Below are 27,171 nucleotides of genomic sequence, written 5' to 3'. Positions count from 1 at the left end.
TTGTAAAAGCTCCTATTAAGCAGTCTATTAAAAAGTGAGCTTTGGTGTGAAATTTTATTCTTTTTAATATTTTGCTATGAAGCTGTTTTTGGTAAACATTTTTTATAGTTTTTAATCATGTCTGAGTATTGTTTTGCATTTTGTGAAGAAGTTAATGCTTAGTTGCTGACCCCCAATTGTATTTACTTCACAGGGTATTATAGAACTCTTTAGAATGGTGATTTTATGGACATTTATCAAACACATGTGTCTTGCTTTTCAGTTCAAGAAACATTATTGCGTGTCTTTATGTCAAACAGTGCACCGAGTGATACACGATACATGACTAAGATCTGGCCCCTCTCTCAAAGGATGTTACATTTCAATCAGTGCTCAGACTAGTTTTGGTATACTCACTCTTGTGTTTTTTAAGGAAATCGTCTCCAAAACATAATGTATTTTATTTCTTATTTTCTTAACTTTTATGTGTTTGAGGGACAAACGATATAACTTCATTTGCTGTATTTCAATAACTTGTTCCTTTATTCTCGTTTATTCCTATGTCTCTATGAGTGTCTTTATATGTTAGTATTCTTTTCTTTGTGATGTTTTCCTCTTTCCGTTTTTCCTGGTGATTTTGGCAGTAGGAAGAGAAATGAATGAGAGAGAGAATCAGTAGTGACTGTTTTTTTTTTTTTCTTACCTACTTATGTGAGAATATGGATGACTGGCATTTAACACATAATTCCTGGTATTTTTATACTAGTATTTTCTCTGCATTGTTAGATATTTGAAGTCAAGCATTTTATGTTAGTAAACTCCACGTGGCCTTACATTGTTTCTTATGTATACATAGGTTGTTTGCTTAATGTGGTAGGTGCATACTAATTAATTTAGATTGGATAATGAATGGATGAGTAAGTAAATGTGATAAGAAAATTACTTGTTCAAAAGACTGCTGGAGTCTGGGTGTGGTGGCTCTTGCTTGTTATCCCAGCACTTTGGGAGACTGAAAGGGGCAGAATGCTTGAGTCCAGGAGTTTGAGACAAGTTGCCTGAGCAACATGGCGAGACCTCATCTCTGCAAAAAAATACGAAAATTAGCCAGGCATGGCTGCACACACCTATGGTCCCAGCTACTCAAGAGGCTGAGGTGGGAGGATTGGTTGAGACTAGGAGGTTGGGAGGTCGAGGTTGCAGTCAGCCAAGATTGAACCATTGCCCTCCAGCCTGGGTGACAGAGCAAGACCTTGTCTCAAAAATAAATAAGTAAATACATACATACTTCATAAAATAAAGTAATATGAAGCAGATGCCTTTGAAAGGTTTTATGTTGTTCAAAGCACTATGAAATTAAAAAACAAGTAGTATTTAATTATATAGGCAACGGCAACAAAATATCTTTATTTCTGTTAATAAACCTTTTATATTTATTTTTAGATTAGTTGCGTAACTTTAAAGGAATTGGAGGCAGTAAACTGTAATGAGCTAGGAGGACAAGCTCTGAGTTAGACACATCTGGGTTCAAATCCAGGCTCTATGGGCAAATTGTTTAAATTCTTTAAAGCCTCAGTCACCTGCTCTGTTAAATCATGGGTAACTGTTATTGTTTTGTAGTGTTAGAAGGATTAGATTAGATAATGCCCAGAAAAACATTTTTATCGTATTATTTGGTGGGGAGTTAGCATTCAATTAAACGTCGCTACTATTACTTTTGGTGCTAAAAAGAGTATTTACGCACTTAAGATAAAATTTATAGTGTTTTTTTTTTGTTTTTTGTTTTTTTTTTTTGAGACAGAGTCTCACTCTTGTTGCCCGGGTTGAAGTGCAGTGGTGCTATCTCGGCTCACTGCAGCCTTCGCCTCCTGGGTTCAAGCTTCTCCCACCTCAGCCTCCTGAGAAGCTGGGACCACAGACGCTTGTCAACACGCCTGGCTAATTTTTGTACTTTTTTAAGTGAAGACAGGGTTTCGCCATGTTGGCCAGACTGGTCTTGAACTCCCGACCTCAGGAGATCTGCTGGTCTCTGCCTCCCAAAGTGCTGGGATTACAGGCGTGAACCACCACACCCAGCCAGGTTTATAGTTTAAGCTGTCATCTTGAGACACAGTAACAGATGATCCACATTTTCTGTCCTTTGTAATATTTTAAAGTTGCCAGTAGAATTTGGAACATGAGCAGAAATTACTGTAATGGTTACACTTCTGAGAAACATTTAAACTCTTAGAATCCGATATTAATATATTAGATTCTTTTATGTTTATGAACAGTTTTTTTTTGTTTCTAAATATTTGAGAAGTGATTTCTATATGTGTAAAAAATAAATGAAAAGGCTTCATTACTACATACATTCTTTTGTAATGTCTGGGTTTGTGATTAAGTTGTTTTCTCTATTATTCATGGCAAACTGTAGTCCTTGAGACTGTTACCCAATATAAAGAGATGGGAGGTATTGTGGTTTTCAAAATTAACTATTTTGTTGATTAGTACTCACATGGTAGCTTCATTTATTACCCTTGAAACGCACTTCAAGATGCATTAATTTGAGAAGTCGTGGTTATGTGTTTCCTTAATTGCTTTTATTTATAGCAGCCATTGTATGACATAAACTGAACTTTGGTGATTTGGAGAAGCATTTTTTTTTTCATTAAACATGTAAAGCCTAGACATATTGATAAAATTCATTGTGGTACAAAATATTGAAAATAAAACTTGTTTTGTTGTTTTGCTTACCACTGTTCTAGTTCACATTATTTCACATTATTTAGTTCACATTGCTATAGTTCAGGTTACTTAGGTGTTTCTGAAATAGGCATCTAGTTTCAGGAATTTATAACTTTTAGGAGGAAAAGGAACAATATGAGAAAAATATGGAAGTGTCAGAATAAAAATAGTTTAAAGCAGAAATTATTTTCTTAGTCTCGTATGTATTGTAAGTATAACTGAATTAGATTGACATCATTCACATAAAATTAGTTTAAAAAATGTTTGTTTCCTCTTTAAAAACCATTACTGTGGAGAGAAAAGAATGATAAATATGATTCCATTTGTAATAGGAATTATGAGTGACGTCCCTGGTGGGGTTGGGTTCTGGATAAAAGCTAGCTTTTCATTTTTTCAATTATGTGTCTTAGTCTTGGCATGAGATAAAAAATTCAAGTATGTTGGGAGAGAAAGTTCGTCTGTGTGTGTTGTGGGTGATGGTAGATTTAAAGGAGAGAACAGAAAGGTTGGAGATGTAGCTGAGGAGTTGACTTGATGTGTCATGTTTAGATCTGAGTCATGAAACAGTTACAAAAATAATTATCTGGGACCAGATAAAGCAGTATTCCTTCTTGGTCTGAGCATGAACTTGGACTGAGTTCTTCTCAGTCTGAGCCTAGAACTCTCCTTGAAGATATTACCTGGAGCATTCTGTATAGGGCAGCATTGCTGCATCAGTTCAGCGGTAAATACTGTAAGAAGATGCTTAATTTATTTTTGAATACATAATAAACTCAAAATAAGAGACATATTGTCAAATATTAGACATTGCTAAAATATTTTGTCTTTAGATTTAACCTGACATTTTAAAAAGTCCTAGAAATTCTTCTAATTTATAGAAAAGGAGATTTTTTTAAAAACTGTATATTTCAAGATTGTGACTAAAAGTAATTATAGTATAGCTTCTAGAAATTTATAACGAAAATTGAATCAGTTGATTTCTTTTTTCAGAGGAAAAATGAACTGCTTCAATTATCTGTATTGATGTTGAGTGTAGAGTAAACATACTCCTTACATTGATTCAGTGTTGTATGTGAGGAGTGATGTTAACATATGATCACATTTAATTTTTAAAGTAACCTTACGATAAATACTATTTTTCCTATTTTGTAGACAGAACTGAGGCCTATTGAAATTACATGATTTGTCGGAGGTCACAACTAAAAATTTATGGTGCCTGGATTCATACCCAGGTTTTTCTGTCTGAAATTTTTATGTGGCCTTTATCAAACATAAACTTGGTTTGGTATACAATTCTAGGTTGTCAACCCCCTACCCCTTGGAAGGTATTATTTCACTGTCTCCAGGCTCCCGATGTTCCTCTTGAAAAGTTACCTATCAATATAATTTCTTTCCTTTGTATATAATTTGTCATTTCTTTCCATTATAAATGTTCTTCAGTCTTATTACCTTGTCTCTAGGTGTGAACTTTGATTTGCTTTTAAACTGAAAATTATTGTCTTCTGCTAGTTTTGGAAAATTCTCAGCCATTATATTTTTGAATTTTGCCTTTCTTTTTTCTCCTGGAATTCATAAGAGACATATATGATGGATCTTCTCTTTCTACTCTGCTGCATTTCTTAATCTTATTACTTATTCTCTCTGTATATATGGCATTCTGGTCAGTTTCTACAGCTCTGTCTTCTGGTTTATTGATTCTCCTTTCATCTGTGTCTAAGCTCTTGCTTCCTCAGTCTACTGAGTTTTTTTTTAAATTTCAGTGACTATTTCAATGCCAGAAGTGCTTTTTGATTCTTTTTCAAATAAGCTTATTTATTTTAAAATTTCTTGTCCCTATGTCTTTAAATGTACTTATTTTACAGTAGCTATCTAATGGATTATCAAGGACTTTAGATAAAGGCCTTAATTTTGCTCTGTGTTGTATTCTCCCTCATAGTGGATTGTTTTCTTTGTATCTTGTAATTTTAGATGTAAACTCAGTGGAAATAAAGCCTGGGTAAATGATATGTCCTGTACTTTTGTGATTTGTTTCTGTGAAGTGCCCTATGGAGAACTGGTGAGTGAATAAACAAATTTTAGTATATCTATATAATGGGATACTACTCAGCAATAAAAACTGATACATATAAGGGCATAGTTGAATCTCAAAAGCATCATTCTAAGTGAAGGAAATCAGAGTACATATTGTATGAGTTTATTTATTTTGCATTCTAGAACTGACAAAACTACAGGCATACTTCGGAGATGCTGTGGGCTTTTGTTCCAGACCATTTTGGTAAAGCAAATATTGCGATTAAGCTAGTCACACAAACTTTCTGGTTTCCCAACGCATATAAAAGTTACGTTTACACTATACTATGGTTTATTAAGTGTGCAATAGCATTACATCTAAAAAATGTACATGCCTCAATTTAAAAAGACAAACATTTTTTAACTTTTGTTTTAGATTTAGGGGCTACGTCTGCAGATTTATTACATGGCTATATTGCATGATGCTGAGGTTTGGGATATGAATGATCCTGTCACCCAGATGGTGAGTGTAGTAGCCAAAAGATAGTTTTCCAACCCTTGCCTGCTTCCCTCCCACCTCTATTAGTTTCCAGTGTCTGTTGTTGCCATCTTTATATCTAGGAGTACCCAATGTTTAGCTCCCACTTGTATATAAGAATATGTAGTATTTGGTTTTCTCTTCCTGCATTAATTTACTAAGGATAATGGCCTCCAGCTGCATCCATGTTGCTGCAAAGGACGTGATTTTGTTCTTTTTTAAGACCATGTAGTATTCCATGGTATATATGTACCATGTTTTCTTTATCCAGTCCACTGTTGATGGATACCAAGATTGATTCCATGGCTTTGCTATTGTGAATAGTGCTGCAGTGAACATATGAGTGCATGTGTCTTTATGGTAGAATGATTGGTTTTCTTTTGGGTATATACCCAGTAATGGGACTGCTGGGTCAAATGGTAGTTCTGTTTTAAGTTCTTTGAGAAATCTCTAAACTGCTTTCCATACCAACAGTGTATAAGTATTCCCTTTTTGCTGCAGCCTTGCCAGCATCTGTTGTTAAAAAAGACCGTATTGCTAAAAAATGCTAAAAACGCTAACAGTTATCTGAGCCTCAGCAAGTCTTAATGTTTTTACTGGTGGGGTTCTTTTGATGGCTGCTGACAGATCAGGGTAGTGGTTGCTGAAGGTTGGGGTGGCTGTGGCAATTTCTTCTTCCTCCTTGTTCTTCTCTTCCTCTCTTCCTCCTCGTCCTTCTTCCTTCCTCCTCCTCCTTCCTCTTTCTTTTTCTCCTTCTCCTCCTCCTTCCTTCTTCCTCCTCCTTTTTCTTTTTTTTTTTTTAGAGACAGGGCCTCACTCTGTCACCCAGGCTGGAGGGCTGGAGTGTAGTGGTGCCAATATAACTTACTGCAGCCTCAAACTCTCGGACTCAAGCAATCTTCTTGCCCCAGGCTCTTGAGTAGCTAGGACCACATGTGACTAATTTTTTTTCCCCATCCCTAATACTTTATTGGTCACCTCTAGGCCTGTGTGCGGCTGGGCAGGCTTTGGGGAGGGCGTCACTATTCAGCTCCCAGGTAGAAGCATGAGAAGGCCTTGGCCTGGCCCTCCAGGGTCCCACACTGTGGCGTTTGGAGGGGCAGGTCTGGCCTTTCCTGGGTCAGCACAGGGCACCTAGGGGGGGGCACAGGTGGGTACCCAGCACAGGCACCTAGACAGGGGCACAAGCTCACTACCCATTGGCCAGCCTAATTGTGTTTGGAGAAATATTCCTTGCTGTCATCCATGTTGGGCTTAATCTTGTCACTGCCAAGCTTCCAGCCAGCAGGACAAACTTCTCTGTGTTCATCCGTGTACTGGATGGCCCGGACCAGCTGCAGAGCCTCATCCAATGAACGTCCCACAGGCAAATCATTAACGGTGATCTGGCGAAGGACACCCTTCCATCAGTGTAAAAGAGGCCCCTGTAGGCAATGCCCTCATCTGTTTTCAGCACGCCATAATCCTCAGACAAGTGTCTTGTCGCATCAGCACGCAGGGGGATGTTCAGGGGGCCCAAGCCTACCTCATTCTGGGGGGTGTTTATCCAAGCCAGGTGGGTAAACTGAGAGTCCACCAAGACGCCCAGCACTTCGCAGCCCAGCTTGCGGAAGTCCTCGGTGTGGTTGCTGAATGCGATGATCTCTGTGGGGCATGCAAAAGTGAAGTCCAGAGGGTAGAAAAAGAGGACCACGTACTTCCCTTTGTAGTCTGACAGCTTCACCTCTTTGAAGGCGCCATCCACCATGGCTGTGGCCTTGAAGTCAGGGGCGGGCTTTTCCACGTGCGCATCACCGGAGGCCATGACTGAAAGCTGTGTGGGCAAAGGCTAGATGCATGGATGATCACACGCGTGAACCTGCGTTCTCTGCCCATGTGACTAATTTTTAATTTTTAATTTTTTTTTTTTTTTTTTTTTTTGTAGAATTGGCATCTTGCTGTGTTGCCCAGGCTGGTCTTGAACGTCTAGCCTCAAGTAATACTCCTGCCTCTGCCTCCCGAAGCATTGGGATTACTGGCATGACCCAATGTGCCTGGCCTGGGGCAATTCTTAAAATAAGACAACAACAGAGTTGGGTGGCTGTATTGACTCTTCCTTTCCTGAAAAATTTCTCCATAGTGTGCAATTATACTGTTTGATAGCATTTTACCCACAGTAGCAGTTCTTTCACAATTGGAGTCAATCCTCTCCAAATCCTGCTGCTGCTTTATCAACTAAGATAATGTAGTAATCTAAATTCTTCATTGTTATTTCAACAGTATTCACAAGCATCTTCACCAGGAGTAGATTCCAGCTCAACAAACCGCTTTCTTTGCTCGTACTTGAGAAACAACTCCTCATCCATTCAATTTTTTAAAAAATTTTTTGTAGAGATGGGGTCTTGCTGTGTTACCCAGGCTGGTGTTGAACTCCTGGTCTTAAGCAATCCTCTTGCCTTTGCCTCCTGAAATGTTGAGATTACAGGTGTGAGTCACTGTGCCCTACCCCGTTTATGGTTTATCATGAGATTGCAGCAATTCAGTCACATCTACAAGCTCCACTTCTAATTCTAGTTCTCTTGCTATTTCTACCACATCTGCAGTGACTTCCTCCACTAAAGTCTTGAAACTCTCAGAGTCATCCATGAGGATTGGAATCCATTTCTGTAACGCTCCTGTTAGTGTTAATGTTTTGACATCCTCCCATGAGTCACAGATGTTCTTCTTGGCATCTAGAAGGATGACTCTGTTCCAGAAAGTGTTCAGTTTACTTTGCCCAGTTTCATCAAAGGAGTTCACTATCTATGGCACCTATAGCCTTACAAAATGTATTTCTTAAATAATAAGATTTAAAAGTTGAAATAACTCCTTTATCCATGGGCTGTGGAATGGATAAGCAAGCATGAAAACAACATTTATCTCTTTGTACATCTCCATCAGAGCTCTTTGGTGACCAGGTGCATTGTCAGTGAGCAGCAGTATTTTTAAAAGAATCTTTTTTTCTGAGCCATAACTCTCAAAGTTGGGCTTAAAATACTCAATAAGCCATACTGTAAACAGATGTGCTGTCATCTAGACTTTGCTATTCCATTTACAGAGCACAGGCAGAGTAGATTTAGCATAATTCTTAAGGGCCCTAGGATCTTCATACTAGTAAATGAGCATTGGCTTCAACTTCAAGTCGTCAGCTAAATCAGCCCCTAACAAGAGAGCCAGCCTGTCCTTTAAGGCTTTGAACCCAGGCGTTCACTCCTCCTTTCTAGCTAGGAAAGTCGTAGATGAAATCTTTTTCCAATAGAAGGCTGTTTTGTCTGCATTGAAAATCTGTTGTTTAGTGTAGCCACCTGCATCAATGATCTTAGCTAGTTCTAGACAACTTGCTGCAGCCTCTGCATTAGCACTTGCTGGTTCACCTTGCACTTCTGTGTTATGGAAAAGTCTTCTTTCCTTAAACCTCATAAACCAATCTCTACTTGCTTCATACTTCTGCAGCATCCTTACCTCTTTCAGCCTTCATAGAATTGAAGACAATTAAGGTCTTGTTCTGGATTAGGCTTTGGCTTAAGGGAATATTGTGTCTGGTTTGCTCTTCTCTTCAGACCACTCACACTTTCTCCATATCAGCAATAAGGCTGTTTTGCTTTCTCATCATTCATATGTTCACTGGAATAGCACTTTTAATTTCTTTCAAGAACTTTTTCTTTGCATTTATAACTTGGCTGTTCGGCACGAGAGATCTACATTTCGGCCTGTCTTAGCTTTCAACATGCCTTGCTCGCTAAGCTTAGTCGTTTTGACTCTTGATTTCCAGTGAGAGACATGCAACTATTCCCTTTCACTTGAACACTTAGAGGCTATTGTAGGGTTCTTCACTGGCCTAATTTCAGTATTGTGTCTCCGGGAAAAGGGAGGCCCGAGGAGAAGAGAGACAGGACAACAGCCTATTGGCAGAACAGTCAGAACACAGTATTTATCAGTGATATTCACCTCGCTATAGGGCATGGTTTCTGGTGCCCCAATACAGTTACCACAGTCACATTATGTATTAACAGATAGAATAAAAATGGAGAAGTTTGGAATGTTGTGAGAATTACCAAAATGTGACATAGAGACAAAAGTGAACACATGCTGTTAGAAGAATGGCACCGGTAGACTTGCTGGATGCACGGTTGCCACGAATCTTCAAATTGTAAAATAGTGTCTGAAGTGCAGTAAAATGAGGCGCGGTAAAGTGAGGTGGGCCTGTGTAGGGAGAAGGAAACAGGAGAGGACGTGGTGAGAGTCGGAGGTCGAATGCAAAGTGGCAAAAGGGAGTTTTCTGGGGGTATAAAAACGTTCTTTACCTTTGTCGTGGTGGTTATGTAGTTTATAAAGTTTTCAAAACTCATCAACTTGTACACTTAAAATTAGTGGATTTAATTGTATGAAAATTATACCTCAAAGCTGATTGTTAAAAAGCAGGCAAAACTCATCTGTGGTATCAGAATAGTGATTAAAGTACGGACTGGGAGGGATGAAGGATCCTTCTGGGGAGTTGGAAGTGTTCTGTATTTTGAAGTGGGTGTTGCCTGGGCGTACGCAGTGTATGTGCACAGTGTAAAAGGTCATTGAGCTGCACACTTAAGACTTGTGCACTTTATACACCTCAGCAAAAATGGAAAAAGTTCTAAAGAAGGATTATAATATGAGGTTGGGAAAATCTCCAAGAAAGTAGAGCAAAAGGACAGAGAGATGGAAAAAAGGAGAGAAAAACTAAGAAAATTAGAGGACCAGCCTAGGAAGTCTAATTCCTGGATAAAAGGCATTTCATAACAGAAAAAAATGGAAAGAAATTTTCAATGAAATAATTCAGAATATTTCCTAAAATGGAAAGACATTAATTTCTACATTGAAAGAACCCCAAATAGACCCATTTCAAAGCACATCATCAAAAATTTTAGAAAACTCATGTCAAAGAGAAGATCCTACAAGTTTCCAGAAAAGGGGAAAAACAAGTGATATATTACAGATTAGGAATTTAAATGACTTCAGTCTTCTTAACCTAATATTGAAATCTAAAAGGTATTAGGGAAATGCCATAAAAATCCTCAAGGAAAATTATTTCCGAGCTAAGCTTCAGTAGCCAGGCAAATTCTCATGGAAGTATGAGGATAGGATAAAGGTATTTACAGACACGCACAGTTGCAAAAATTTTATCTCCCATTTGTAGAAAATGTGCTCCATAAAGGTAAGAGAGTGAACCAAGAAAGACAAAGACATGTGATACATGAAAAAAGAACAACATAGAAGAGGCCGAAGGGCTCCCTAGGATGAAGGGAGGTACCAAGTTGAACAGCCTTGGAGGGTAGAAAGAGATAGTGTCTTTCTCCAGAGCCAAGGTCAGGTTTGCTTATAGCCTTGGAAGATACAGTATCTCTCTTTGGAACAAGGGATAGAGAAGCATAAAACTTCATAGATGCAAGTTCTCTAAGCTTAGGCCGCCTCTCCTGTAATTCAGACTACTTCATTTGCAGATGTTATGTGGCCCTTTTCAAATTGCCCCATGGGAACTGGGGCTTGGGGACCTGGTGGAAAAAAAAGTATGTTGGGTTAGGTTGTCTTCTGGAAGCTTTATAGTTTTAACTCTTACATTTAGGTCAGTAATCCATTTGAGTCAGTAATAGTTTTAACTCTTACATTTAGGTCAGTCATCCGTTAATCCATAATTCATTTTTGTATGTGATGTGAAAGAAGGGTTGAGATTCGGTTTTTGTTTTGCATGTGGATAGCCAATTTCTTTCAGGACCTTTTTGCTGGAAAAAATTGTCCTTCCCTCGTTGAATTTTTTTGGGCACTTTGTTTGAAAATTAGTTGGCTTTGTATGTATGAGTCTGTTTCTTGACTCTCTAGTTTCCTTCACTGATCTTTGTGTCTGTCTTTATGTCAATTCCACACTGTCTTGATTACCGTAACTTTATTATTAATTTTTTTTTGAGATGGAATTTCGCTCTGGTTGCCTAGGCTGCAGTGCAGTGGCGGGATCTCGGCTCACCCCAACCTCCGCCTCCCAGGTCAAAGCGATTCTTCTGCCTCAGCCTCCCGAGTAACTGGGATTACAGGCATGCCCCACTGCGCCCGGCTAATTTTGTATTTTTAGTAGGAACGGGGTTTCTTCATGTTGGTCAGGCTGGTCTCAAACTCTCAACCTCAGGTGATCCACCCACCTCGGCCTCCCAAAGTGCTGGGATTACAGGCATGAGCTACCGCACCCGGCCATGATTACTGTAACTTTATAGTAAATTTTAAAATCATGTAGTTGACATCGACCCCCAACAGGCATTTTTCCCCTCAGCCCCTTAGAAGTACCCCACCTGAATACATCTGTGTTAGTAAGTCCTCCTACTTTACTGTTTTTCAAAACTTTTGTCTATTTGGTGTTCTTTCATTTCCATTTAAGTTTTAGAATCAACTTGTCAATTTTTCCAAAAAAGGCTGCTGGGATTTTGATTGGGATTCCATTGACTCTATGGGTTACTTTCAAGATAATCTGACATCTTACCCATATTGAGTGTTTTTATTCATAAACAAATACACACATATCTATTAATTTAGGTCATGTTTAATTCTCTTAGGTTTTAATAGTTCTCAAGTTACAAGTCTTGCACATATTTTGTTAAATTTATCCCAGAATATTTAATGTTTTTGGATAATTTTACTGTTTCTGGTTATTTCTTGTATATGGAAATAAGATTGATTTTTGTATACTGACCTTGTGTGCTGCAACCTTACACAACTCATTTATTAGTTCTAGAGCTATTTGCAGAGTCCCTAGGATTTTCTCCACTGACAGTCATGTTTTCTGTAAATAAAAGTAGCTTTACTTCTTTTCCAATCTGCATGCCTTTTATTTTTGTATTGCCTTATTGCACTGGTTAGAACCTGAGTTCTAATGTGGAATAGAAGGGGTGAGAGCAAGTATCTTTGTCTTGTTCTTGATCTTGGAGAGCATTTAGTCTTTCACATTACATATGCTTGCTGTACGTATTTCATAGATGTCCATTGCACGGTTGAGGAAATTGTCTTTTATTTTTAGTTTGCTAAGTGTTCTTATGAATTACGTTGAATTCTGTCAAGTACATTTTCTGTATCTATTGAGATGATTTATAATGTTTCATTTTTATTCTCTTAAAATTATATTGATTGCTTTTAAAATGAACCATCTTGAATTCTTAGGATAAACCTCACTGGGTCATAATACATTATCCATTTTACATATTGCTGGATTTGATTAGCTAAAATTTAAAGATTTTTTTTGTATCTGTGTGTGTGAGGGATACTGATATGTAATTTTCTGATAAGATCTTTGTCTGATTTTTGGTGTAAGGCTAACACTGGGTTTAAAATATGAGTTGAATAGCCAAAAGAACTCTGGCAAAAAAGAAAAAAAAAAATTGGAAATATTTCTACCTCTTCTGTATTCAGTTTCATTAATTGATATAGGACTTTTCAGATTAAGTACTCTTATCTCTTCTTGGGCAAGCTTTGCTATGTGACCATCATAGAATTTGTCCATTTCATTAAACCCTCTTTTGTCTTTCAGTAGCTCCAAGGTTTGTAGTGATAGCCCTCCTTCATTTTTTGTTTTGGTAATGTGTGTTTTCTTTTCTCCCTTTCCTGGTCAATCTTACCTAGAGGTTTATTCATTTTATTGATCTTTGTGAAGAACCTGCTTTTGGCTACATTGAAATTTTCTCTTGTTTTTCTGTTTTCTATCTCATTGATTTCTTCCCTTAACTTGATTACGTTTTTCCTTCTGCTTCTTTTGGTTTAATTTGCTTCCCCTGCTAGATTCTTAAGATAGAAGCTGAAAGCAAGAGTCAGCAAACTGCAGTCCAGGGGCCAAATCCAGCTTGCCACTTGTTCTTGAATGGCTCATGAATCAGGAATGATTTTTGCATTTTTATAAGGTTGAAGAAAAATCAAAAGAATACTGTTTTGTGACGTGTAGAAATTAAATGAAATTCAGATTTCATTGTCCACATATAAGGTTTTATTGGAACACAACCACACGTAGTTGTTTACAGATTGTGTCTGGCTGCGTTTGTGCTGGAATGGCAAAGTTGAGGGGTTGTGACAGAAACCATGTGGCATTCTCATGGCTTTTGCACTGCTGTTTCTGATCTGTAATCACTCTTTTAAGTGCCATGTATATCACTGTGCTGTGACATTTTACTTTATTATCAATGCATACACATCATGTCAAAACAAGAAAAGATGAAAAAAATAGACTTGGAATGTTATACTTTTAAAGCACGCTGAAGCATAGATTATTGAATTATGACAAGGCATTGTATTATGCAGTGACACTATAGCTGTGTTAAATACAGTATACACTGATATTATCAGACTCTGCGTTCATCACAATATTCCTAACTCACAGGAAATTAATGGTCAGAAAAATGAGAAAACATAAAAAGGAATATCTTATTCCAGTAGAATTTCTTCACAAAATTAGAAAATAAAAATCAGGCTGCATCCAGAGTAAACTTCCAAGTGGCTCATTTGTTAGGCAGGCAAGGAAGTCATTTCTCAGCAGTGAAGTGACTAAATTGTGTTTGGTTACAACAGGCGCAGAATTGTATCCGGAGAAGGTAAACTTAGACGATTAGTCTTTTGGCAAGAAGAATTACTCAAAGAATTGAGGACATCAATAATCAATTAAAAAACAAGGCAAATGATTTTGAGTGGATTTCCTTGGCTTTTGATGAGTTGACAGATGTTACCAATACTGCTCAGTTGTTTATTTGAAAAGTCAAGGCTAAGTTTGAAGTTATTAAATAATCTTAATGAATAGTGTGTGTAGAATAGCTAAAGATATTTCAAAAAGTTAGGAAAACACTAATGGCTTGCAACCTGAGTGAAGTGTAGTCTGCTAAGATGCATCATAACTGATGGTGGTAAAAATTTGTGTAGAGTAGAAAAAATTCAGGTGGACAAATTTATAAAGCTGTGAAAGTGTAAGATGTTTAGAGTCTATGGTTACTTATTTTATTTCATAGCAGGTATTTTGCAGAGAATATTTGAATCTATCATGTAATATTGAACCAGTAGTGTCAACATTTGCTCTTGTGGACCTAGCCATTGTCAGTTCTAGGAATTTTTGTCAGAAATAGAAGCTGAATATTTTCACTTGCCCTGCTGTACAGCAGTTTGATGGCTTATTAGTTGTAAGGTTTTATTGCAAACTTTTGAATTTAGAAGTGAGATTGAAATTTTTCTGAATGTGAGAAACTGCTGTCAATCTGAATATTGAATGCTGAATGGCTTTAGAAATCGGTTTGTGATGCAGACTCAATAGTATTTCTTAATGAATTCAACCTAAAATTACAAGACAAAACAGTTCTTGTATCAAAACTAATACTGCAGTAAAGTTATTTCAATGGCAACCACTATTCTTTGAATCACAAGTAGTATCAAGTCATTTTATATAGCTTTCCATGCTGTTATAAGTTAAAACAAAGAAGTAAGGTCTCCATTCCTATGCAGTTTGCAATAGGTGTGTTTTCTGAGTTCAAACTACAGCTTCAGCAGCATGTTTTAGAACTTGATGTAAGTGCCAAGGAAATTTCCATTTAACTGTGCAGTTGAGGCACTTTTTATATAACCTTTAATTGGGATGATTAATCTGCAAATAATGACATGCAAAAAGGTAAATACTAAGAGAAGAGTAAATCCTTTAAATGCCTTCCAAACAATGATTATGCTGAATTGAAATCATATACTTGTGATTTACTATCAGTATAAAGTAGCACCTAATTAGTACTTTTGAAAAAAGACATTTTCAAACATGAAATTTATTGTATTCAAGGTAAACATTAGAATGTGTGAACATTTGTGATTGATTCTCATGATAGGGAACACTAACTTTGAATCCCAACTAAGTGAAATATTGTCCTCAGAAAGAGTTTCAGTCTTCTCCTTAGTCAACCTGTCTTACAGAAAGTTGTACTCTGTTATTGTTTCTATAATATTTTGAATTGCATCGATAAGAATTATGGAATTTTTTGTCTCATTATATAAGTAGTTATATAATATCCTTCATTTTGTTTGTTAGCTCTCAAAACCTAAAGTATTTACTTGTCAGGTCTTTTACAGGAAAAGTTTGCCAACCCCTCCTTTGTATCAGGATATTTTTATCTTTCATAAGTTTGTGTCTGTACTTGTGAGCAGGATTAACGCTTTTGTTTCACAATGACTTTAAAGAGAAATAATTTGTAGAGCATCTTTGTTTCTACTGGATTTGTTAATTACATATTACTCATTATAGTAAGACCATATTGTTTTGTGTTAATATTCTAAATTTGAAGATGAGACTTTCCATGGTTGTCCTGTATTCTGTGGATAGATCCACTGGACATTGAAATTAAAAGTAGTTGTATTAGTCCATTCTCATGCTGCTATGAAGAAATACCTGAGACTGGGTAATGTATAAAGAAAGAGGTTTAAGTGACTCACAGTTCTACATGGTTGGGGAGGCCTCAGGAAACTTACAATCATGGCAGAAGGCACCTCTTCACAGGGCTGCAGGAGAGAGAATGAATGCCAGCAGGGGAAATGCCGGATTCTTATAAACCCATCAGATCTCATGAGACTCACACATTATCATGAGAACAGCATGGGGGGAACTGTCCCCGTGATCCAATCCCTCCACCTGCTCCTGCCCTTGACATGTGATTATTACGGTTCAAGGTGAGGTTTGGTTGGGGACACAGAGCCAAACCATATCATTCTGCCTGTGGCCCTTCCCACATCTTATGTCCTCACATTTCAAAACATAATCATGCCTTTCGTACTGTCCCCCAAAGTCTTAACTCATTCCAGACTCAAAAGTCCAAGTCCAAAGTCTCATTTGAGACAGGGTAAGTTCTTCCCACCTATGAGCCTGTATCAAAAACAAGTTAGTAACTTTTTAGATATATTGGGAGTACAAGCGTTGGGTAAATACACTTGTTCCAAATGGGAGAAATTGGCTAAAACAAAGGGATATAGGCCCCATGTGATTCTGAAATGCAGTAGGGCAGTCATTAAACCTTAAACTTCCAAAATTACCTCCTTTGACTCCATATCTGACATCCAGGTCACACTGATGTCAGAGGTAGGTTCCCATCACCTTGGGCAGCTCCACCCCTGTGGCTTTGCAGGGTACGTCCCTACCTCCTGGCTGCTTTCACAGCTGGCCTCTAGTGGCTTTTCCAGATGCATAGTGCAAGCTGTTAGTGGATCTACCATTCTGGGATCTAGAGGGTGGTGGCCCTCTTCTTACAACTCCACTAGGCAGTGCCCTAGTGGGGTCTCAGTGGGAGCTCCAGCCACACATTTCCCTTCCGCACTTCCCTAGCAGAGGTTCTCCATGAGGGCCCTGCCCCTGCAGCAAACTTCTGCCTGGACATTCAGGCATTTCCATACATCCTCTGAAATCTAGAGGGAGGTTCCCAAACCTCAGTTCTCATCTTCTGTGCACCCACAGGCCCAACACCATGTGGAAGCTGCCAAAACTTGGGGCTTGTACCCTCTGAAGCTGTGGTCTGAGTTGTACTTTGGCCCCTTTTAGCCATGGCTGGAGTGGCTGGGTGCAGAGCACCAAGTCCCAAGGCTGCACACAACAGGGGGGCCCTGGACCCAGCCTAGGAAACCCATTTTTCCCTCCTAGGCCTCTGGGCTTGTGATGGGAGGGGCTGCCAACATCTCTGACGTGCCCTGCAGGCATTTTCCCCATTGTCTTGGTGATTAGCTTTTGATTCCTTGTTACTTATGCAAATTTCTGTAGCTGGCTTGAAATTCTCCCCAGAAAATGGGTTTTTCTTTTCTATTGCATTGTCAGGCTATGCATTTTCTAAACCTCTATTCACTGCTTCCCTTTTGAACATAAATTCCAATTCCAAACCATATCTTTGTGAATGGATAAAACTGAATGCTTTTAAGAGCAACTCCCCCCTCCCAAATCACCTCTTGAACACTTTGCTGCTTAGAAATTGCTTCCGCCAGATACCATAAATCACCTCTCTCAAGTTCAAAGTTCCACAAATCTCTAGAGCAGGGACAAAATGCTGCCAGTCTCTTTGCCAAAGCATAACAAGGGTCCCATTTATTCCAGTTCCCAACAAGTTCATCTTCATCTGTAACCACTTCAACTTGAACTTCATTGTCCATATCACTGTCACCATTTTGGTCAAAACCATTCAGCAGGTCTCTAGGAAGTTCCAAACTTTCCCACATTTTTCTGTGTTCTTCTGAGCCCTCCAAACTGTTCCAACCTCTGCCTGTTGCCCAGTTCCAAAGTCACTTGCACATTTTCAGGTATCCTTGTAGCAGCACCCCACTCTTGGTACTGGTCTGCTGTATTAGTCCTTTCCCACACTGCTGCGAAGAAAAACCTGAGACTGGGTAATTTATAAAGAAAAGAGATTTGATTGACTCACAGTTTTGCATGGCTGGGGAGGCTTCAGAAAACTTACAGTCATGGTGCTTCTTCACAGTGGGGCAGGAGAGAGAATGCATGCCAGCAGGGGGAATACCAGACGCTTATAAAATCATCAGATCTCGGACGGGCGCGGTGGCTCACGCCTGTAATCTCAGCACTTTGGGAGGCAGAGGAGGGCGGATTGTGAGGTGAGGAGATTGAGACCATCCTGGCTAACACGGTGAAACCCCATCTCTACTGAAAATACAAAAAAAAAATTAGCCGGGCGCGGTAGTGGGCGCCTGTAGTCCCAGCTACTTGGGAGGCTGAGGCAGGAGAATGGCATGAACCCAGGAGACAGAGCTTGCAGTGAGCCAAGATAGCGCCACTGCACTCCAGCCTGGGCGACAGAGCAAGACTCCATCTAAAAAAACAAAAGAAACCCATCAGATCTCTCATGAGACTTACTCATTATCACAAGAACAGCGTGGAGGAAACTACCCCCTTGAGCCGTTTACCACCACCTGGTCCCGCCCTTGACACGTGGGAATTATTACAATTTAAGTGAGATTTAGGTGAGGACACAGAGCCAAACCATATTAGTAGTGTACTATTTGCTGCAGTGTGGTTCTCAAGTAATATAACTCTGCCTTCATGGAACCTGTAAGGGGAAAATAACATGCCAAACACATAAACATTTGTTTTCAAAAATGTTTTGGAGTCAGTTGAAATGCCTAGAACTAGTGATGGTTAATTTTCAGGAAGAATTTTTGAATTCCTGAAGAACGGATAAGAGATTGAGAGTCAGAGTGGAAGAGTCAGGCTCCCCAAGCCAAAGTTTAATTCCCTGAATAAGTCATAGAGTAGTATTTTGATTTTCTTCTTTATGTGTATTCATTGGTTTACTGTTCCTGGAAATCGGAAGGCAATTTTGACTCTTTCTCAGGATATCATTCTCCTGTATCTCTGGACTTCTATTCTTTTTAGTCTTGGGAGGAAAGTGTCTTTGCATAGAAGCCTTGGATGGTTCTAGGAGACTTTTGGAAAGCCTGGAAGAAAAGCCAGAATTACTGGACTGGAGAGCTTTAGTGGAACCCAGAAATTTAGAGGGTATTCTGACTAACATCTTATAGAAAGGAAAATAACGATAGTTATTTGCATGGCCAAAAAGCTATAGAGAATCATGAGGTCTTAGAAGATTACAGATTGGGGTTCAAAGAGTTTAATTTATAGGTGTTTGCTTAGATTTAAATTTGAGGCAATTACATGAGTATAAATGGTACATGAACAACTATAGACTGTCTTTAAAATCTATTCTTTAAGTATAACTTTTTATTCTTGGGGCCAAGAAGTTTTAGTGAGAACTAGTTCTTACAGTTTCAACTGACTTCAGTAGAAAATATATTCATATATTTATGTGATACTCATATTTTTTATGTTGTCAAGAATAAATTGAATAAAACAAGTTCATCTATTATTGCAGCCTATGGTAATTATAAAGGAATAAGGAAAACTAGTGTCCAATTTTATGTACCTGTAAGTAAATCAGTAGTTCAGAGCTGTGTAACCTCTCTCCCTGTTATTTCCATGGGTGTTCTTTTATGATCTCCTTTATACTTCCAAATTTGAAAACTTTGTTTAGTATTATAAGATGCATACAGATAACCTAAAAGAACGGTAACTGTTTTGACTTTCAAAGTAGTTCTAGGCTGGGCACAGTGGCTCACACCTGTAATCCCAGCACTTTGGGAGACCGAGGTGGGTGGATCACCTGAGGTCAGGAGTTTGAGACCAGCCTGGCCAACATGGTGAAACCCGTCTCTACTAAAAATACAAAAATTAGCTGGGCATGGTGGTGCACCCCTGTAGTCGCAGCTGCTCAGGAATCGCTTGAGCCTGGGAGGTGGAGGTTTCAGTGAGTCAAGATCACGCCGCTGCACTCCAGTCTGGGCAACAAAGTGAGACTCTGACTCAAAAAAAAGTAGTTTTAAACATATTTTAAAGAACAATAAATGTTTTAAAGTCAGTGCTGAAAACTTTAAAAAGTCATTATATTTTATGTTTAGGTATCTGAAAGAAGATGAATTTGGCTGAGATTTGTGATAATGCAAAGAAAGGAAGAGAATATGCCCTTCTTGGAAATTACGACTCATCAATGGTTTATTACCAGGGAGTGATACAGCAAATTCAGAGACATTGCCAGTCAGTCAGAGATCCAGCTATCAAAGGCAAATGGCAACAGGTAAGATGATATTAAAGTATTAGATGTGTTGGGACGGCAGTACCCTATTTTACTTGAGAGATTAGAGTTGGAAAATGAGTTTGAGATGGAAATAGTTCCTGTTTATCTGAATACTGAACTATGTTTAAAATATGCTCTTGTATATTTTAGTATCTTACCTAGTTAATGTTTTGTTTTTTGATCATATATTTCATGAGGTATGTTTTGAAGATATTTAATTCCAATTGAATCTACTTTTACTTTGTTCTGTTTTCATGATCAGTTACCTAATTGTGTGACTACAAACTTTTGAAATAAAGTATTTCATTCATTCATTCTTTTTTTTTTTTTTTTTGAGACAGAGTCTTGTTCTGTTGCCCAGGCTGGAGTGCAGTGGCACGATCTTGGCTCACTGCAACCTCTGCCTCCCAGGTTCAAGCAGTTCTCCTGCCTCAGCCTCCCAAGTTGCTGGGACTGCAGGCATGCACCACCATGCCCAGTTAATTTTTGTACTTTTAGTAGAAACGGAGTTTCACCATGTTGGCCAGGCTGGTCTTGAATTCCTGACCTAGTGATCCACTCACCTCAGCCTCCCAAAGTGCTGGGATTACAGGCGTGAGTCACCGCACCTGGCCCATTCTTTCTTTCTTTCTTTCTTTCTTTTTTTTTTTTTAAAGGGTTTTGCTCTGTCACCCAGGCTGGAGTGCAGTGGTGCCATCATAGCTCACTGCAGCCTCAAACTCCTGGGCTCAAGCGATCCTCCCACCTCAGCTTCCCAAGTAGCTAGGGGGACAGGTTCACACCACATGTCCAGCTAATTTTTAGATTTTGTTGTAAGGACTAAGTATTGCTATGTTGCCCAGGGTGGACTCAAACCCCTGGCCTCAAGTGATCCTCCTGCCTTGGTCCCTCAAAGCACAGGTATTACATATGTGAGCCACTGTGCTGGACCTGAAATAAAGTATTCATACTTGCCCTTTTCCCTTTCATATTTACTTGTTGTTTTGACCCATTTTGCAAAACTCTTTTGAAAGTCTCCTTAAAAATACAGATGAGTCAGTAATCTAATAAAAAACATTACTATATTTGTTGTCTTTTGACTATATAATTTGATTAATAAGACAGTTAAATAAAAACTTGAATTTTAATTTACCCACTTACTGTTTTTTAAATTTAATGTTTTAATCGGTATCTTTTAGCATAGTTCTTGCTTTGCTGCTCCAATTTCAAATTAATTGTAACTTTTAAAAACGATTTTTTTTTTTTTTTTAAACAAATCATACTTATAAGCAATAGATCTTTAAGGAAATAAAGCATCTTCAGTGATGTTTAAACAAAATTGGCTTTTGTTTTATAAGGGTTTATTATTTAAGCTTGTGTTTTCACCTGTTATACTGAAACAACATAACATCCTTTTTAGAAAATGTTAAGTAAAAAACTACGGAACACTCCAGGAGTTTGTGTGCATCCTGTGCAGGGGACATACTGGTCTTGTTGTGTTATTCCAATTTTAGTATATGTGCTGCCAATGCAGACCACTCCCCACTTGGTGTTAAAATTTTAAATCTTTTAAAAATTACGAGTACTAAGTCAAGTATTTCTTTGAAGTTTCCATTTTATGTACTAATGCCTTTCAAGTATTTCTTCTAGTTTTTCCATTAGTCAGAAATTGATGTTTTCCTAAGTTTTGAGGGTAAATTTGACTTATTTTCCAACTTAAATGTTACCAAATTATATTGATTGAGAACAATATACTTGCTCCAACTCAGGCTCAAATTTTTAGTTGTTTTCTTCTATCCTTCCTGTTAGCTCTAGGCAGGGTATTTTATTAATCTATTATGGAAGTATTTTTGACATGTTCTGAATTGTGTATGTTAAATAGTGACCATTTCTACTCAGACGTTTCTACTATGTTTCTTTCCACTGGGTTCTGAAATTACATTTCTTCCAGTGTAGCATATTGTGTAATTGCATGTATTAGCAGTTGAATTTTACCTAGCTTTTTCTTTGGATCTGTAACTCCTTCATATGTTCCTTTTAATATATTATTCAATATAAAGATGAGGGAAAATTTTTTATACTCTGCTTTACAGTATGACTTGCTTTCTGGTTAAAGAAAAAACAATTCTTAAAATGATTTATAATTATAATTTTCTTATCTTTTTTTTTTTTTTGACCTGGAGTCTTGCTCTGTTGCCCAGACTGGAGTGCAGTAGCATGATTGTAGCCTCGGACTCCTGGGCTCAGATGATCCTTCTGCCTTAGCCTCCTAAGTAGCTAGGACTGTAGACTTGCACTGTCATGCCTGGGCTAATTTGTTTCCCTAGGCTGGTCTTGAATGTAATTTTTAATCTTTATCTGTTTACTTTTGAAAATGAGTTTGTGCTCAAAGTTTGAAAACATAAGAATTTCCTCATAGTATGTGTTCAGTTAAATTTTTTAAATACAGGAAAAACCTTGTCTTTGAAATCAAAATAAACTTTACTCAGAACTCAAAATAATTTAAATAAGGCAAAAATAATTCAGATTTCAGGTGAAGGAGAATTTAAATAAAAACTGGAAGTTTGTAATTCGTAGTATAATACCACTTCTAGCTTTCAGACACTCATGACAGGCGTTTTATATTTAGTGATATTGGGAATAGGAAATGCTGTTGAAAATTTTGGCTTACAATTTTTTGGAATCTATTTACAAATATGTTAAAAGTATTTAGCACAATATTTTAGATTTCTTGCAATGTTTAACTTGTTACCTACTTAGTTGATTGTTTTAAATTGTATTAATGATCATCACGTTCTTTGGTAGAAATGGAATTCCATTGTGAAAGAGATATAACTACTTTATTAAAAGGTATAGAATTATGGTTTTTTCAAACTAATTTCTGCCCTTTTCTCAGTATTACTTGAAATAGTTCTTTGTGTTTATGAATGTTTTAATGATTCATTTTTCATACTTTGACATTAAGAAAACATTCACTCTATAGCAATTTATTATTTACAATTTATGAAGTCTTTAAACAGCTTCTAGCATAAAGCCTTTTTTTTTTTAAGGTTCGGCAGGAATTATTGGAAGAATATGAACAAGTTAAAAGTATTGTCAGCACTTTAGAAAGTTTTAAAATCGACAAGCCTCCAGATTTCCCTGTGTCCTGTCAAGATGAACCATTTAGGGATCCTGCTGTTTGGCCACCCCCTGTTCCTGCAGAACACAGGTAGATAGAACTTTATATTCTCTTTAGGTGCTTCTAGTTAATTGGTGTTCACAGTGAAGCATGCTTTGAACAAAGTATGAAAAATCATTTTTGGGGACATGTAAATTCAGTGTCTGTTTTTAATATTCACATTTATAGGTTTACAGTTTTGTATTTGATAAAGTACATGTCTTGTTATATATCTTGCTTTTAGAATGCTTTATTACGCTAATAACAATAGATGCCTATTGCTAGTCCTAAAATTTATCAGTTAAGAGAAGTCTTTTAGGTTTCATAATGGCAGCATCAAAACTTGGATAGTTTTGCTTTTTTTGCTTGAAAAGACTCTAACAACTTCAGATGAAGTGGTGGAGAAATTGAATGTTCCTGGTTGGGCCTACCGTCAATTTCCAGAGTTTTAGGGTGGAAGGAACCTTTCTGATAATGTTTAAGTGGCTTAGTGCTTAAAGTCAGATTCCTCAGTGTGGCGTCTCCCACTAGTTTTCTCTAATACCCAGCCTGTGCATCATTTACGTTAAAGCTCTCTCTGTTTTTGCCCTTTTTTGTCATCTTGTCTGTGTAGTCTCTTCTTTCTGCAAGGAATACCCATAATCCCCATCTCTAAACAACTCATATTCATTCAAGTCTCAACTCAATGGACTATCCCCTCTGCAGCCTCTTTTGATTTGCCCAGACATAGCAGTTTGTTCATAGTGGTTATCATGTTTCATTTATTTGTCACTTCACAAGATTTGCAAGGACAAGGACCATGGTTTTATTTAAAGCAAAAATTAAATAATAAACTTTCATTGCTAACGCAGGGTTTGACACGTAGTAGGCATTCAACCAACATTGAATGAGTTAACTCCATTTGTTTCACAAGTGAGGAAACTGAAACCTGAGAGACCCTAATCATGCTAGATCAGGATGTGAGTTGAGGTCTTTCTGGCTTTCTGTCTGCTTTATTGTGAGGTGGTATTGTGGCCAGAGTATTGCACCATAGAAAATATGTTTTCCTTTGGCCAGTAGCTATAATAATCTGTTGAAATTTTCTGAAAACATTTTAAGAACTATGAAAAATGGTTAATTCCTTTGGATTTTTTCCACTGAATTACAGATAATTTTGTGATTTTCGTTGAGAAAGCAGTAGATGAAGATTCTTTTTTAAGCTCTACAACAATGTAGTTTTCCTCTGATGTGACCACCTTCAGGTGTTTTATACTAAGGTAACCCATATCCCTCGAAAGGCAGTGTTTTAAGAGTCATATCATTGTTACCATGGAAGTTCCAAAATACTGAACGAATGACATTTTAACCTACTATAACTTGAAATTTTCCTGTATGTATGTATAATGAAATACCTTGTTTTTTTACTGAAAGTCATTAATTCTGAAATATACTTCTAGTTTAAAGCTAAAAGCTGACAATAACTTTAAATATAGGAATATATGTTCTGAATTGCTCGAGTACCATGATTCATTTCAAGCAGCAGTGTCTGCAGATAGTAACTAATATTGATGGCTCAAACTGAATAAAAAGTTGTGGATGACATTTTCCCGTTGATGAATACTAATCTCAAAACGTATCACTAGAATGACACTAGTCCAGTTATTTTCTTTGCTTTGTCCTTTCTTAACTGTTCATAACACAGATCTGACTTATTTTTGTGCTTGTTTTTAAATCCTTTTTCTAAATGAAAGTGAAAGATGAATGGACCAGAATATATTTCTCTGATTCTCCTTTCTTTGTACTAAATTTTTAAAAAAAAGTTTTGTCTATGCATAGCCATTGTATGTGGGTTTTTTTTTTTTTTTTTTTCCCCCTCTGTGGATCAGAAACCCTGAATAAAAGCAAATCTCAGATTGTATATTGTCTGGGGAAAAAATAGATTTTCATTCCCATGTATATCATCAACAACAATAAGAAAACACCTTACAACTCCACAAAGTTCTACTAGAGAAGGAAATATAAGACATTGAGTAATAGCATGGGATTAATAGTTTAAAACTTTATGAATAAAATTTTTATGTAAGCAAAAACAGTGAGTCCTTCATCAATTAACAATGTAAGACGAACGTTGATGAACTAAATCTTATGCTGGTTTGTGGCACAGAATGTATGCAAGGGCTGATAAAATAAATATTCAGATTGCAAATTTAGATTTAAAGGTTTTGGAGGATTAGAGTTGTATAATATTTTTCTTGTTTTACAAACTCTGTTTCTTTTCCAGGTCATGTAAAACAAATATAATAAGATTTTCACCTAGCGATAGTGAATGGTAGATAGTCATTGGATATTCTTGGTTTAATGGAAAGACATTTGACTTCAGTTGATGAGATTGTGGATTCTGCTTCTGAAACCTACTTGCTTTATGACCTTGAGCAAGCTATTTACCCTCCCTAAACATTAGTCTCACTATCTGTAAAATGAGGATCTCTGCTTCATTGAAAAAATTGAATTGAAAAAAAAAAATTAAGACAGCAACTGGCATGTAATAAGTAATTAAAATTAATGGTCATCTCTGAAATAAAGGACTACAACATTCTTTCAGAGAAATAGCAAGAATAACAAAAGTGATAGCCTCATTCATAAAACAAGTCCTTTTATTTTCTCCCTGCAGATTCTACCTAATTCCTTAGTTTCCTGAAACATTTCAAGAACTCTGGCAGAGAGGGTATGACTTTTTCAATGTCCAAGTCTTAAGCAGTTGGTGATTATTTCCAGGGAAAGGATGATAGCTAATAATTATTAGTCACTTACTGTATATGTTATATGCATTATTTTATTTAAAACCCAAGTGATCCCATGAAGTTTAGGTACTGTTACTGTGTATCCATATTATCATCGCTAATTTATTATTATGAACCCCATTTACAGTTGAGGAAACTGAAGCTTATAGTTTGTAATTTTTCCAAAGTCATCTGAACAAGAAAGTAGCAGAGCCAGGATTTGAACCCAAGTCTCTTCATCTTCAGGAGTCTTATTTGTATGCGCTCTGCTATATTACTTTTGCATATATACCCAGTGGGTATATTATGAGTATATTTTGATACACATCTGTGTATCCTGGTATTATCTACTTGTTAACATTCTTAGTAGTAGTGGTGGAAGAATAAACAAACTGAAAATGCTTAATGAAATTTTGATATTTCAAGGGTAACTAAAAAGAACTTTCCAAGCAAGCACCACACTGAAATTACAATTTAAGTCAATAGGAAAATATATTTACTTGTTTTGTTTTTTCTTTTCTTTTTTTTTTTTTTTTGCTATCTGTCACCTTGTAATTTACCTTGTTTTATACAAAGCATTTCAGAGATGCTTCTGGTGTGATTGGCATTAGCCACTAATTTGGTAGCCCTGTTTATGATTCTGTTCTTTTCACTTCATTGACATTTAACAGACACTTCTCCATCCCTGTTGCTGCATACCGAGGTAATCTGTGTATTGTGGTTTTCCATCAGTGGTGTTGCCACATTGTTTGAAGTTCTATTTCTGTGTCATGAATCTGCTGAATTTAATCATTATTAAGGTTTAAATCACCAGCAGTCGCTTGGATAAATCAAAATAATATTTTAAAATTTTGATTCATTGCCTTAAATGTGAGTAAACTGAGCTACAAAAGTAGGATCATGATGGTAGGTAGTGGCAGTTTTAGAATTAAACTCCAAAGAGAAGAAGTCTCTAGCTCATTCTTAGTGTCCTAAGTTAAAATATTTCTTGTATTAATGAAATGATTTTATAATAGTTTACATGTAGGCTTATTAACTACGTTTTCTTTAATGAGTTGGTTCTTCCAGTGATACCTGAAGCCATGAAAGTAGTATTTTCTATATTGCAGCAGTATTCAACATAGTATATATTCAATAAACTATTCTTCATTGAGCTTAAAAAATAAGTATGGTGGGTCCTTTTCCCCCCCAACTTTATTGAGGTATAAATGACAATTAAAAATTGTACATATTTAAGGTATACAGGTTGATTATTTGATATATATATGTGTTTTGAAGTACTTATCACAGTAAGCTAATTAGCATATCAGTTACCTCACATTTCTTTTGTTTTTCATTTTCATTTTATGGTGAGAACACTTA

The 27,171-nt window shown here is 37.1% G+C and overlaps 1 protein-coding gene, 1 non-coding gene and 1 pseudogene across 11 annotated transcripts in view; 1 reads left to right on the top strand and 2 right to left on the bottom strand.

Moving 5' to 3' along the window:
- KATNAL1 (katanin catalytic subunit A1 like 1) overlaps nucleotides 1–27,171 on the top strand; it is a 163,536-nt gene that overhangs the window by 4,485 nt on the left and 131,880 nt on the right. For 7 of the 10 annotated variants that reach the window (XM_073013148.1, XM_073013149.1, XM_037986856.2 and 4 more), the window contains exons 2-3: nucleotides 19,736–19,911; nucleotides 22,941–23,101. In XM_073013148.1, coding sequence (XP_072869249.1) covers nucleotides 19,750–19,911; nucleotides 22,941–23,101 — 323 coding nt within the window. In that variant the 5' untranslated portion in view covers nucleotides 19,736–19,749. Of the gene's footprint in view, nucleotides 1–4,699; nucleotides 4,760–5,149; nucleotides 5,237–19,735; nucleotides 19,912–22,940; nucleotides 23,102–27,171 lie in introns of those variants that run through there. The other 3 variants (XM_073013140.1, XM_037986855.2, XM_007960053.3) reach the window with 2 other exon arrangements.
- Nucleotides 6,460–7,056, bottom strand: LOC103214217 (peroxiredoxin-2 pseudogene; annotated as a pseudogene).
- On the bottom strand, nucleotides 21,324–21,426 carry LOC119620132 (U6 spliceosomal RNA). Its single transcript, XR_005236596.1, has one exon. It is a non-coding gene; the product is annotated as a U6 spliceosomal RNA (small nuclear RNA).

Source organism: Chlorocebus sabaeus, chromosome 3 (genome assembly GCF_047675955.1).
Source record: "Chlorocebus sabaeus isolate Y175 chromosome 3, mChlSab1.0.hap1, whole genome shotgun sequence".
Taxonomy (NCBI): Eukaryota; Metazoa; Chordata; class Mammalia; order Primates; family Cercopithecidae; genus Chlorocebus; species Chlorocebus sabaeus.
Note: the sequence above shows the minus strand (reverse complement) of the source record. Positions and strands in the feature narration are given on the sequence as shown.